The sequence below is a fragment of the Lutra lutra genome, chromosome 1 (genome assembly GCF_902655055.1).
Source record: "Lutra lutra chromosome 1, mLutLut1.2, whole genome shotgun sequence".
NCBI lineage: Eukaryota > Metazoa > Chordata > Mammalia > Carnivora > Mustelidae > Lutra > Lutra lutra.
In genome coordinates this window covers 77,980,260-77,994,240 of record NC_062278.1, presented here as the reverse complement: position 1 = coordinate 77,994,240, position 13,981 = coordinate 77,980,260, and the positions used below count along the sequence as shown (strand labels likewise).

Here is a 13,981-nt window from a genome sequence, read left to right as displayed (position 1 = left end):
TCAACAGAACCTGGGAAGGTAGTCTTGACCCTCCTCCCAGAGTACACAATGGCCTTTGTGTGAGCTCCAAGCTTCTCCGGGCTCTTCTGCCTCCACTCCCGATGCTTACAACATCGGAGTGTTCTGCTCTCTTGCGCAGAATATTACTTCCATGTAACAGGAATCTTTCACAACGTGGCTTCACGATTATCAGAACTCCAGCTATTGGTTTCAAATAATCCATGAGGACATGGAGACATGCCACTGAGAGCAACTAAAGAAAGTCCTTTACCATCTCAAATACTGTAAAGGAGAGCTGGAGTCTTGAGGAGCAGGAACAGGCAGCTTTTCATACTGGTACTTCATAATAGATAGTAAGACTTTAATAGTCCACCGCCTGCACCCTGAGTCCACAACTCCATAGAGGTGACAAGGGTAGAAAAGAATGAAAGAGACAGACAGAGAGAAACTGAGCTGTGGCACATAAAATTAAGGCCAGAGAAAAAGAGCCAAAACAGGGGGTCAAGAATCTGAATTCTAGCCACGGCAGAAATTAAACATGTAATCATGGCAATAATAGTAACAACACTTATAAATTTCTAGCCACAGGTAGCAGCAGAAGTAATGACTGAAAATATCGAGCAGACACTGGGTGTTTCACACACATCATCTCTAATCTCAAGAAACTCTGCAGTAGGTCTTCCTATTACCATTTCACGGATAAGAAAAGATAAGAGGTTCAGAGGTTAAGATGGCCAAAGACAGAGATATAAAGTGGCAGAACTAGGAGACCTAATTCCTAACTCCAAAGCCCATTCTTTCTGCTGCTCCCATCATCACTGAATCAAGATCTCTAGAAGCACAAGGAGCATCACTGTTACATGGAAATCTCTCAAGTAGCTCCCACGCACACGTGCACGCACACACACGCACACCAGGAAGCCTGCTGCTAAGCCCCATTCCAACCAGCCTCTGCCACCCACTCTTATAGCTGACTTCTACCGCCTGAGGAACGTGCCAGACTTATAATCAAATGGGTGTGCAGAAAATGAATTTCCAAAGACTTCATTCCTCTTCTATCACTTGCTAGATCACACACTCGTATAAGTCAAGGATTTGTCTTTTTCATGGCTTTATTTTCAGCCATCTACAACAGTGTCTGGCACACAGTAGATATTCTTCATCATAGAGTAAAAGCAACACTGTATTACTTGAAACCAAAAGCAAAAACAAGGTGAGATGCGGGGCAGACAATGGTGGGAGGAGTTTACATTTTATTCTCCTCCCCCAAAATACACATTGCACTTACTCAATATAAAACAGTATCTGGTAATCTAACAGCTAATTAAGTGCTAAGTACTCGATGTATTCTCATTGCTAATTTAATGAGTCAAGGATGCTGGTCCGAACACTATTACTAAGAATCATTCTGAAGGATCTAGCCAATGGGAAGAATAGATACTTGAAAGAATACAGTAACATTACTAGAGTTTACATAAAATGATTATCTTCCTCCACCAACTCAGAGAACTAGAAGACTTTATTAGAATAAAAGAGCTGAACATCTTAAGTAGAAGAAAAACAAGCAAAAAGTGATGGACAACAGTAAGCAGAGAGAAGAAAATCCTGCAGAGTATTTTGTAGAATGTAATCCATTTATGTCCTCCGACCTGTTAAGTGTCCATATATGTATATAAATACCCAGGAAAATATCGAAAGGAAATGTTCCAAAATGAACAATGGTTACTGCTCATGTATATAAGGAGTGTTTGCTTTACAGTATGCCCCGTTCTGATGCTTTCACTACAATGCTATGGGTCTTCAGCAAATGAGGCCTGAAAGTTAAATAACTCATTAAATGTCTCAAAGCTACAAGGTCACTGACCTAAAAGTCAAATCCATGCTACATGCTCCACAGGAGGAGCTCATATGCCAACATGCTCCCCTTCCAGGCAGAAGAGTGGGAGAAGGGTCCAAATTGTGGGCTGAAGGGCACTTCATGATATCAAAAATAAATTCCACCCTACGTACATAAAAGTCACAAGATACCTGAAACTAATAACACTATAAATCATACTGCACTGTATTGTAATAACTAGTACTTCAACAAATATTTTTTAAAAACCCAAGACAAGAAAAAATAATTGCTATAATGAGAACAAAAAAGACAATGAATGGACACAAAATTCAAAAATCAATAAGGTTCTTCAAACAACAGCATTTTTAATTTAGCCTCATGAACTCTGGACACACTTACAGTGGTAAACTACCATGTTAAAATCATTGTTAACTCTGTTGCAAATAAACATCATTAGGGTCCCATCTACATCTATAATAAAGGTACCCCAAATGTGGAGGTCCTCATCATCAGGAAGATCTGTCACATTTTTCTTTCCTAGAAATGGTGGGGCTTAAACTTGATAGACTAAGCCTAATTCAGTTCTTATTCGGTCACTCAATAACATAACAGTCTATAAAAACTAACCACATGTCTTCTGTAACAAACAAAGAAGGGAAAACAATTGACAACTACATCTGAAAGTCAGGTTTCCTCTAGAAATTAGAAGATACTTGATGAGACTGTTTGCTATTTTAAGAGCTTTGTTAATATGTTACCTATATTATAAAATAATACCATAAAAGGGAATGGGAAGGGCTAGCTGGGTGGCTCAGTGGATTAAAGCCTCTACCTTCGGCTCAGGTCATGATCCCAGGGTCCTGGGATCAAGCCCCACATCGGGCACTCTGCTCGGCGGGGAGCCTGCTTCTCCCTCTCTCTCTGTCTGCCTCTCTGCCTACCTGTGATCTCTGTCAAATAAATAAATAAAATCTTAAAAAAAAAAGTTAAAAAAGGGGGGGAATGGGAAAAACCAATGACTCATTACCATAAGCAATGGCAAACTAAAAGAACTTGAGATCAGATACTGAATAAAGCTCTTCAATAGCTTTATAATCTGAGACTAACGGGACATGTTTATAAATGTAATTAATCATGCTTAGTCAACATTAAACAAAATGGTTATATCTGGATTAAAAAGTGTCATGATAGCACCAATAAATGACAAGGGAGAATATATAAAGCAGTGTTAGTAGCAAGTTATATGGTTTGCAACCTGAGGCACATTACAGAGATCTGGATGAATTTCAAGAGTTGCATTAAGTTAAAACGTGGTCTAAACTGCTAATAGAATATAAGCCTGTTGCACAAGATCATAAATAGCACTTAACGCACAGAATCACCATAAAGAGCTTAAGACTAAGACTGTTAACCACAAACCCAGAAGACATATTTACATATAAATAGTATGCACATGTGAAAAACCTTCCTAAATATGAATGACTGATTCCCCATGTATATTTTTTTTAAGATTTTATTTATTTGACAGAGAGATAGATCACAAGTAGGCAGAGAGGCAGACAGAGAGAGATATAGGGAAGCAGGCCCCACCTCTGAGCAGAGAGCCCGATTCGGGACTCGATCCCAGGACCCTGGATCATGACCTGAGCCAAAGGCAGAGGCTTTAATCCACTGAGCCACCCAGGTGCCCCAAAGATTTGGGATTTTCTAACTTAAATATTGTTTACTATGCTGAAATTGTTATGCCTTTTAAAATCAGAGATTATTCCTACAAATGAATATGCAAATATTAACATGGAAACTGTGATAACTATAAAGGTTTTTCCCTCCTTTTTCCAAAATTACATCTGACACTTGTTTGTTCCACTTGTTTGTTACCTGAGATAAAATGATTTATTAAAGAAGTGGGACAAGGAATAGAATGTACTAGTCAAGAGCTGGATCCTAGGAGTGCCTGGGTGGCTCAGTTGGTTGAGCACCCAGCTCTTGATCTCAGTGTCATGAGTTCAAGGCCCCATATTGGGCTCCTCACTGGGTGTGGAGCCTACTTCAATTTTTTTCTTAATAAAAAATGTTTTAAAAAAGAGAATTGGGTTCTAGAACCATTTAAGATTCCAATCCCTATTTTCCCACCAGTGAGTTGGGTATGACCTTGGACAACTGACTCATCATCTCTACACCTCAGTTTCTTCATCTGTAAGTAGGAGACAAAGAAAAAAAAATTTTTTAAACATGTTTCTCACTGGCCAGGGAAAAATTAAATCAGATGACATAACACATAATGGGGCCTAGTGCTCAAGATGTACTTTAAAAAGGCTGAAGAAAAAAGACTTGCATCACATGCTCAAAAACAATCTAAGAGGCCCACCACAATCTAAGTGGATTCATGACTGACCCTTATAATTACAGCAATGTCTAAATGTCTGGACATGTCATCCCCACCCCCAACCATGTTAATATAATCACCCTCTCACAACAAATTTACTTGAAGAAAGAAGAAAATGGTAGCCATAAGAGGCTGGCACCCCCCCCCCCCACCTTCAGACACCCAATAGGAAACCATGTGACTTCTCCAGTACCACGTGCTCTGGCAGGGCTATGATCAGCACCAAAAATTCTGAAACTCAGCCCACACATCTCAACGGAAAGCCATCCAGGTGTGTTTCCTTGTTTGCTTGACCTCTGCCTCATTTAACTTTGTTATCTTGAGTCTTAATTTTTAAAAGTAACTTTTTCTTAAACATTAAAAAGCAACAATAACACCAACCCAAAATACCCTGGAACACTGGAGCATGATCTCTTTCACTACATGGGAACACTGCAGCCGCGTCCCCCGGGGTGGGCCAATCTCACCCGATGACTTCCCTACTGAGGGGAAATCTTTGTGAGCATCAAAGAATGTAAAAAGCCTGACAGATCCTGCCTATGCATTTTAGATTAATGGTCTGTGTGATGGATGGGTGTGTGTGTGTGTGTGTGTGTGTGTCCACAGTAGTCCCCAGGAACCCAAAGGACCATATTCCTTCCATGTCTCTAGAGTTGAACTGCCTCCCTAAATATTTCAGTTATAATAGTAGATAGTGTTTATGGAGTATTTCTTTACTCACTAGGCACTATAAACACTTTAATGTTTTCTTGATATTGTTTCAGGTCATTTTCACATCACCAGGAGGTAGAAATCCCATTTTATAAGTGGGGAAATTGAGACTCATCAAGAGTAGGTGAACTGTACATAATGTGCCGAAGAAATACACTATTAATCTGATTTTTCAGCTGAGAACTCTGTCAGCCGCCCTCCTACCTCCACCTGCACATGCTTTCTTATACTTCTGAGCCTGTACCATCATTAAAACCAACATACTCTATAGATTTTCTTTCTGCACCCCTACCCTTCCAAACCCAATCCCATAGGGGTTTTCTTTTCCAGTTCACTGTCCCAGCAGCTTTTGTGTAAGCCTCCCAAAAACCAATTCAGTAAGTATTTCCTGAGGACATATGGGGTACCAGGCATGGTGTTAAAAGACTGGTGATATGCTGGTGAGCCAAAGGAACACTGACCGACTTTGGGACTACAGGCTGGCAGGGGGAAAACATGTAACAAGCCCAGCAACGACAGAAACAGATTCTCCTTTGCACGGTGCTGGGAGTTCCTCAACTACATGGATGCCGACCTGCTCTGGCCCTGGCGGCCTGGGCCAGGGGGGAATCAGACAGCTGCTCTGGATTGGGGACTAAAACTCAGTATGAACTCATCACACATAGAGAGAGAATGCTTCATGAATAAGCAGAAAAGAAACAATAAATATATGTATTTTCAGGTTTGGGCGTGTGATGGTTTTGTATAACAGCAGACAAAGAGGAAACGACATGCTGCAGCTGCTCTGGCCTTTTCATTACTCAGGAGAAAGTCGGCTTCCTTGGGCACCAAAGAGAGAAGTGAAAAGACGGCTCTTCCTGCCGTGTTTAGACTCTCCCTTCCATCCATGTCCCTCAGGGACCCAAAGATGCAGCTACTTCTCCCTTCACACCCAACACAAACAAGGAAAGACACCAAGAGGAAGGAAGCAGTCTGGGTACTCTGAAGGCTGAGGGGCACCCTACCCTCAGACTTGAGGTCAGCAATGCGGCCCCGGCCTGTAGGCTTCAAGGGACAGACTCAGTCAGGACCTGGAATCAAGAGGTGCCCCTCATTCCCAACAACAGTCCCTTGTGTGGACATCAGGCTTCTCTGCCTCCATCATCCAGAGCAGAAATGGTTCTGAAACACGGAGCAGGCAAATCAGTATGCCAGTGCATAAAACAGGCACCAGGAGTTGCAAAGTGACAGGCACTGGGCAAACATGGCCAACAGACACTGCCTGGCCTGCAGAGTGTTTTAAGAGTGGAAAAATCTACATGTAAATCTTGACATCCAAGTTCTCTTGAAATGTTGAATGATCAGATGAAGAGTGGGTCAGTGTTCCCAAGTAGCAGCTGAGACAGGCCTCTCTACTTAGAAAGGGCAAGCACCCTCCCAGGTCGCCTCTCAGGGGCCCTGGACCCGCCAGCCTACCATTAACTTGTACCACTGCCTGATGGCGGTACAATCCAAGTCTCCAAGCCCTGTCCTCAGCATTACGGGTTTTATAATGGAGAATCAAGCAGCACAGATCTAGAGTAAGTAAACATTGCGGATTTTAAGATTTCTATTTTCACCTCTCTTACAATAGGAGCCAAACCCTAAGGCAGAAAGAGTGGCTGAGGATGAGGGCTGCAACAGAAGAGAGGGTAAAGGAATAACACCGTCCACGCAGCACAACAGGAGTAGGCCGCAGGCCTGACATACCCCATCGTGGGGCATACTCAGTCTCAGGACCGCAGCCCAAGTACAGGGCAGGACAGGGACCTCAATGCCTTTATCCCGTGCATTATGGCTTTCGACGAGCTTCGACCAAACATGGAGATTAACTACACACACAAACCTGAGCTTCGGAACTCCGAGTCCCATCTGTACGGCTGCTCTCCCATCTCCCTACAAGAAAGTGGAAAGGACAAGATCTCCTTTCAGCAGTTCCAGAGAGAAAGGAATCAAGAAGGGTGAAGTTCAACTTGCTCACACAGATGTGAGGAAGCAGGTTGAGCAACCCAGGGCCCAGGCCGACCGAAACAACTCCAACAAAAACAAACCTCAAGCTCACTGCAGTTGCAGAGGCTGGTCACTTGTTCTATTATCTTTCATGTTGTCTAAGTCCTAAAACACACTATGAAACCAAAAAAAGAGGAAGCACATTTTAAAGAAGTGCGACCTGTTTCTGAATCCTAATCACACCACTCTATGCAACTCCTAATCAGAAAAGTACAGTTTCATCATACTGTCTCTTCCAACATAATACTAATATTACTACTAATTACTGCTATTTATAGTTAACGTTTTTAAATACATTTATAGAGTGCTTTATAATGCTCAAAGTGCTCACGTCCCTTAGGGATAGGTAAGCTGGCATAGAGCACTTGCCCTAACAAATGAGGACACTAAGGCACAGAGCCTGCAAGTTAAGTTGCTCAAGGTCACATAGCTGATCATAGTTAATACAACTCCACAGCTCATCCATGAAGTTCAGATATATATATAAAGCGACTTGGTAGTCAAGAAAATAGTAGTCCCTGGTGAAGAGAAAACAAAAAATGAAACACTGTCATTTGCCAGCATATACATACACACCTTGATATACACACACTCGCACAAATGCCAAAGCCATATTGTAAAATGTATAATGTTTAACAAAAATTAATTTAATGTTAAATATTTTAATGTTTAAAAATTATCCTAATGTTAATTAACTGGATCTGCCTATTCTTTCTGACAGATTAAGAAAAGGTGAGCAGTCTGAATTATGGGTTTAAAATATAATTTTTGTCTTACTCATAAAAGAGCACTGTAACCACAAAGCAACCTCACTCCCATCAATTCTTTCCATAATTGAGTCAACATTTGAAATAATTACTCCTAAATGGACAACACTGACCTTCCTTCAGATGAAACATCTCACAACATCCGGGACTCTCAGTCCTGAGCACATGTCGCCCTCTAGTGGCAACCACTTCCCCATATCCTGGGGGAAGTCCCTCATTGGAGACAACTGTGCTTTAGATTTAGAAAGCTTATAGTGTGATTTTATTCACAAATACAAAACTTGGGGCACCTGGGTGGCTCAGTCAGTCAAGCGTCTGACTCTTAATCTCAGTTCAGGTCTTGATCTCAGAGATGTGAGTTCAAGCCTTGAGTTGGGCTCCATGCTGGGCATGGAGCCTACTTAAATATATGTATGTATTTATAATTAATGTAATTATATGTATATTTACATAATTATATATTTTATATACATGTATATATAACCTCATTTCTGCCCTTGATAAGACACTCATCATTTTCTCTTAAGAGTGCTAGTGAAGGGGACGCCTGGGTGGCTCAGTTGGTTAAGCAGCTGCCTTCGGCTCAGGTCATGATCCCAGCGTCCTGGGATCGAGTCCCACATCGGGCTCCTTGCTTGGCGGGGAGCCTGCTTCTCCCTCTGCCTCTGCCTGCCATTCTGTCTGCCTATGCTCGCTCTCTCTCACTCTCTCTCTGACAAATAAATAAAAAAATCTTAAAAAAAAAAAAAAAAAGAGTGCTAGTGAATAACTTAAGTCTCTGTGGGTGAATGGGCAATTCGTTCACTAGAAGTTCTATAGTCAGGCTAACCACAAAACTCAAGTGGTTTTGGTGCACTTGCTAAAAGGCTCACAAGAGAACAATACAGTCTTTACTCAACACTTGGAGCAAGAAGCTTAGCAGTTCAAAAGGATATCCTGAATTTGAGGTATCCCTACTTTCCTTCCAAGTATCTCACGTCTTATTAATTCTTAATCTATTAATTCATATTAAAAACCTTAGAAGTCTAGCAACCTTTCACCTAAGAAAGTCTTTATTACAACTGGACACCCCAAAAGAACACAGTAACACTCTAACTTGTGTTAATCAGCAGAGAATTGTACAGACTTATAATCAATGTACTTTACTGAAGTACCAAAGCATTGCTGAGACCTCACAATGAATGAGAAAATACGCTCGGTCTGTACCTCACTCAACAGTCTGGTATTCTACTTGGCACCAGTGAACTTGAAACTTATCTTTGAGAAGCAGGGTGATAATACAAGCTATTCCAGAAAGAGGAATAACCTAGGACAGGTTCACATCATGTTCACATCAGGGTGGGATAAGGAAAAGTTTCAGGTTATTGCTTATGTTGTTTAATCTCTCCTTTCCCCATATGCATTCTCAAAGGCTAATACAAAAATCAAAGATAATAGTAATCAGTCAACTGAGGTGTTCCTTGAAAGCAGGTACCATGTCTTAAAACTTACCCCTTCATTCCTGGTGCCTATTAGAACCTGGATATACCATGAGTGCTTTCCATTGCAAAAAGAACACAGCCTTGCTCATTGTCCCAAAATAAGGTTGAGGGAAAAAAAAAATGAAAAACCTTTGTTTCTAGAGCAGTTCAATAATGAAACAATTTAATCCAAGAAAGCATAATATCATAAATGTCTGTGATAACCAGTTAATTTTTTTTTTTAAGATTTTTATTTATTTATTTGACAGAGAGAGATCACAAGTAGACGGAGAGGCAGGCAGAGAGAGAGAGAGAGAGGGAAGCAGGCTTCCTGCTGAGCAGAGAGCCTGACATGGGACTCGATCCCAGGACCCTGAGATCATGACCTGAGCCGAAGGCAGCGGCTTAACCCACTGAGCCACCCAGGCGCCCCTAACCAGTTAATTTTATGTGTGAATCTGGTTAGGCCATGGTACCCAGTATTTTTAGCCAAATTCCAATCTAGATGCTGCTGTGAAGATATTTTTTTTAAATGTGGATAACATTTAAATCAGTAAAGTTTGAGTAAAGCAGATTATTCTCCATAATATGGGTGGGCCTCATCCTATTAGTTGAAGGCTTTGGAGAAAAGATAAGTCCCCGAGTAAGAAGGAATTCTGCTTCCAGATGAATTTCAGACTTAAGACTGCAAAATCAACTGTTTCCAGAGTCCCAAGGTTGCTGGCCTGCCCTACACATTTAAGATTTGCCTGCCCTCAATCATATCAGCCAATTCCCTAAAATAAACACTTATTTCTTACTTATGTGTGTATATATATATGTGTGTGTGCATATACATATATACGCATATATGTGTTCATATATAAATATGTATACATATATGTGTGTATACATATATATCTATATGTATGTATACATGTGTGTGTGTGTGTGTGTGTGTGTGTGTGTGTGTGTGTACACATATATGTATACATATATACATCCCCTTCCCATACTGGTTCTGTTTCTCTGGAGAATCCTAATTCATGGCATACAGATTTTCCAAAGACCGTGACCACAATACTCATTCACTGCTCTAAATATTAAAATATATTCCCCCTAAGTTAAAGCCAAACCATTATATAAGGTCCAATCACTAGATGAAGGATATTTTGCTAGAACTAAAATGATGAGGGTGAGGGGGGTGATGATAAAAGGTCCAAGAAAAATCTTTCCAATAAATAAACCTAGGTTGATCAGCCCAGTGGACATTTCATTTTAATAATCTGGGGACATTTTAGTCCAACAATAAAATGATTTCAGGGTGTAGACACCTTCATAAGCTATTACACTTCATAGGAAAGGCTCTGCCAAAATTTACTTAATGAAAAAAAAAAAAGAGAAAATTTAAATAAAGAGAAGAAAAATATTAACTACCTCTTGGTTATCTTTGTTTTGGTTTGCCCAGAAAATCTTATGATAAAGCGTCTCCATGGAATTGCTGGAATCAGTCCGATCAAAACAATGTCGATCCAACACTTCCAACGTGTGCAAAACCCGACTAATGGTCACCCCTAGATGCGGAAATTAAGGAAGCCGTTAAAGAGGTCAAACAAAGCCACAACAGCATAGTACAAAATCATCATTACGTAGGGCAAAAGGGATTTGAAGAAAGTGTCATTCTCAGCGGCATGTAAGAACTGGCGATGAAACCAAACCCGACGTTCCAGACAGCCAGGAACTAAAGGGCGTCTGTGTGAGCGACCTTACTAACGACGTGGGCGGATTTTTAAGAATCAGAAACATGGCATAAAGTCCAACATTCAAAGGCACTCCTTCCCTCCCTCAGGTTATGTACCTGCTGTTGACTCTTGGCACTTGTCAAAAGACCACCGAACTTCCACTGCACGGCCTCTTTGTTTGATCTGCTGTTCCACCTCGTAAATCCTTGCCCGAACCTGAAAGATAATCACTTCTAATTAACTTGCTCTAGGAAAGCCACAGCAACTGTCTAAATCATGTCAGGTTTTCCACATGAGCACAGCATCTTACAGTCCTGACTACCTCACAGCAGATTTAGCCTGCTGCCCAAGAAGTGCACTTCAAAGTTTACCAGTGGTGGTTCAATGGTTCAGTGCCAGTGTTCAATAACAAATGCTCACCCCCGCCAAAAAAAAAAAAAAAAAAATGCTTGCTTTATAAGTGAAAATTTTTTAGAATATCATATGGAAAGGTGAAAGCTCTAAAGTAGCATTTTGAGCCATTGTTCTATGTATGAAAACGAGGAGGCATGTTTTATTAATTTAAGAAAAATGCCTGGCAAAAAACAGGGATCTTAGTCTCAACATTAGATCCTGTGGTTTAAGTTTCTTAAGTTTCTGAACCAAAAAACCCAGCACTAATCAAACTAACCCATCAAAACACAGCTACTAAATATCACAGACTACCAACTAGGAGCGCCCTGGTCATGTACTCGAACCGCCGTTAACCACGGTGTGGGCAGCAGAACTCTGTGAGAATTGCCCAGCAGGAGGGAAAGAGGGGAGGGAGCAACGTGATGAACTTCGGTGGTTCAGAGAGGCTAAATACTTCCCCCAGATCCCCCAGAGAGAAGGGGAGCAGGGCTGGGAACGGCACCCAAGCACCTGAGATGCTAACACCTCAGACTGCTATGCCATGACACCTCTTAAGAATGAAAAGCCCTGTCAAACCACCGTTAACAGGAAGTCTACCTGCTGATTGAAAGCCGTGTTCCCACCAGGCATGGGGAGGCTGGAGGGGGCCACCTGCAGCAGATCCAGGGGCGAGCCTGGGTTCGCGCTCTTATTGTCGTTTGTGGAATAATTCCACACCAAGGCACTTGGGCAACAGAGAGTGACAGTCTGGAAATGAAGCAGGAAAACCCAGATATTTAACAGAATGACAAAAGTGCAACAGCTTAAAAGTAAAAATGATGCCTTGTCATAACAATATTATAGTTTCCTACCACTGAATTTAAAACATGGACCACTTACCCTATTCCCAAATTTTCAAGTCCTAAGATAAAACTATAATTATTCATTTTGAGGGATGCCTGGGTAGCTCAGTCTGTGTCTGACTTCAGCTCAGGTCATGATCTCAGCATCCTCAGATGGAGCCTGATGTTGGACTCTACACTCCACGAGGATTCGGTTTCTCCCTTTCCCTCTCCCCCTGCTTGCGTGCTCTCGCTCACTCTCTGTGTCAAATAAATAAAATCTTTACAAACAAACAATTACTTTTTTTTAAAGATTTTATTTTTTATTTATTTGACAGAGAGAAAGAAAGAGAGAGAGAGAGCATACAACCAGGGGGAAAAGCAGAGGGAGAGGGAGAAGCAGGCTCCCCACTGAGCAGGGAGGCTGACATGGGGCTCGATCCTAAGACCCTGGGACCATGACCTGAGCCAAAGGCAGATGCTTAACTGACTGAGACACACAAGCACCCCCCCAAAAAAAGATTAATTTGAAATGCAGGAGTATAGCTACTGACTGAGAAATCAAGGAATATCATAATTCATAAACTAACATTCCAGCACCAAAAACCTAGGAAAGTTAATAAAAACACAGTAATCACCACTGAAAATTTGTCACTTAAAACAGTTCGTTCAATTAGAAAAATGAGATGGAATTAAAATATGTCATTTCTAAGGTTATAAAACCTAAAAAGGAGTTTTCTTTTAAATCTATGCAATAATCTCTGAGATAATGTAGTACGTGGCTTCACAGATGCTGGACAGGTAGGAACCCTGGACCAGTGGGTGGGAAATTTTCTATAAAAAGCCAGTCGGTAAATGCTTTAAGCTTTGTGGGTCACCTCTAATTTCTGTCGCATATTTTGTTTGTTTTACAAACTCACTAAAAATATAAAATGTGTATGAAAATATAAAATATATTCTTAGCTCCTGGGCTGGACTTGGCCTCCAGGTTGTGGTTTGTCTACCCCACCTCAGAGCCCTGAAGACATTTTTCATTCAACCAGTTTTCATGAAGCACTTTCTATAACCACCTGACCCGCAGGTCACAAGAAGCCCCTGAGGGAGGCAGTGCCATCCTCCAACTGCACCAGAGGAACATGAGCCATGGGGGAGACGTGGTAACCAGCCAGACTGACTTCAGCCCAGGTGCCTGGAACCACTATGCTGAGCCTGCTGCCTCCTACACGTAGACTAGAGATTATGGCTCCAGTGTACTTAAGCACTTACTCCACATGGTACGGCGCCCTGGAAGCCTTCAGCCATTGCAACCTGAACCCTCTGAGGTAATAAAGTGGGACCTGTCGCCATCCCCCTCACACCCAGGAAACAGAGGCTCAAGGTTCAAGTTAGTCAGTGGCAGAGCAGAGGCTAAACTCATGTCTGCGATGATTCTAAAAAAAAAAAAAATAGGTCTTAGCTGCCACATTGTGGTGCCACTCAACAACAGACTGGACTTATTAGAGAGAGAATGCAGTATTTCTTCTTTTCTAAAATGCAAAATTAAATATTGAGAAAACTAGATTCCGAGGTCTAGGGAGTGTCTTGGTGGGAAGCAGGTGGCAGACATGAAGAACATCAAGTCCCTGAGCCCCACCAATGCATCTGCCCCCACGGGCCCACATCTCCATCTCCGTCCTCCTGCATGTGTGTTGGGGGGCGGGTGAGGAGCGTCTCCCGTCTCCTGTCCATGATGGCACCCTTGCCAGTGTTCTGAATTCCAAAGCCTCCAATATCCAAAGCACTGGTCTCTCAAACACCGTGCTTCTTCTATTCTCACTCTCTCTACAAGTTTACCTTTGTCTCAGAAAACAAACAAAA

The 13,981-nt window shown here is 41.7% G+C and overlaps 1 protein-coding gene across 7 annotated transcripts in view; it reads right to left on the bottom strand.

The window, feature by feature from the left end:
* MED12L (mediator complex subunit 12L) overlaps positions 1–13,981 on the bottom strand; it is a 333,058-nt gene that overhangs the window by 243,464 nt on the left and 75,613 nt on the right. For all 7 annotated transcript variants that reach the window (XM_047727957.1, XM_047727948.1, XM_047727968.1 and 4 more), the window contains exons 9-11: positions 11,901–12,050; positions 11,027–11,126; positions 10,606–10,742 (exon numbers count right to left, since the gene is read on the bottom strand). In XM_047727957.1, coding sequence (XP_047583913.1) covers positions 10,606–10,742; positions 11,027–11,126; positions 11,901–12,050 — 387 coding nt within the window. The remainder of the gene's footprint in view (positions 1–10,605; positions 10,743–11,026; positions 11,127–11,900; positions 12,051–13,981) is intronic.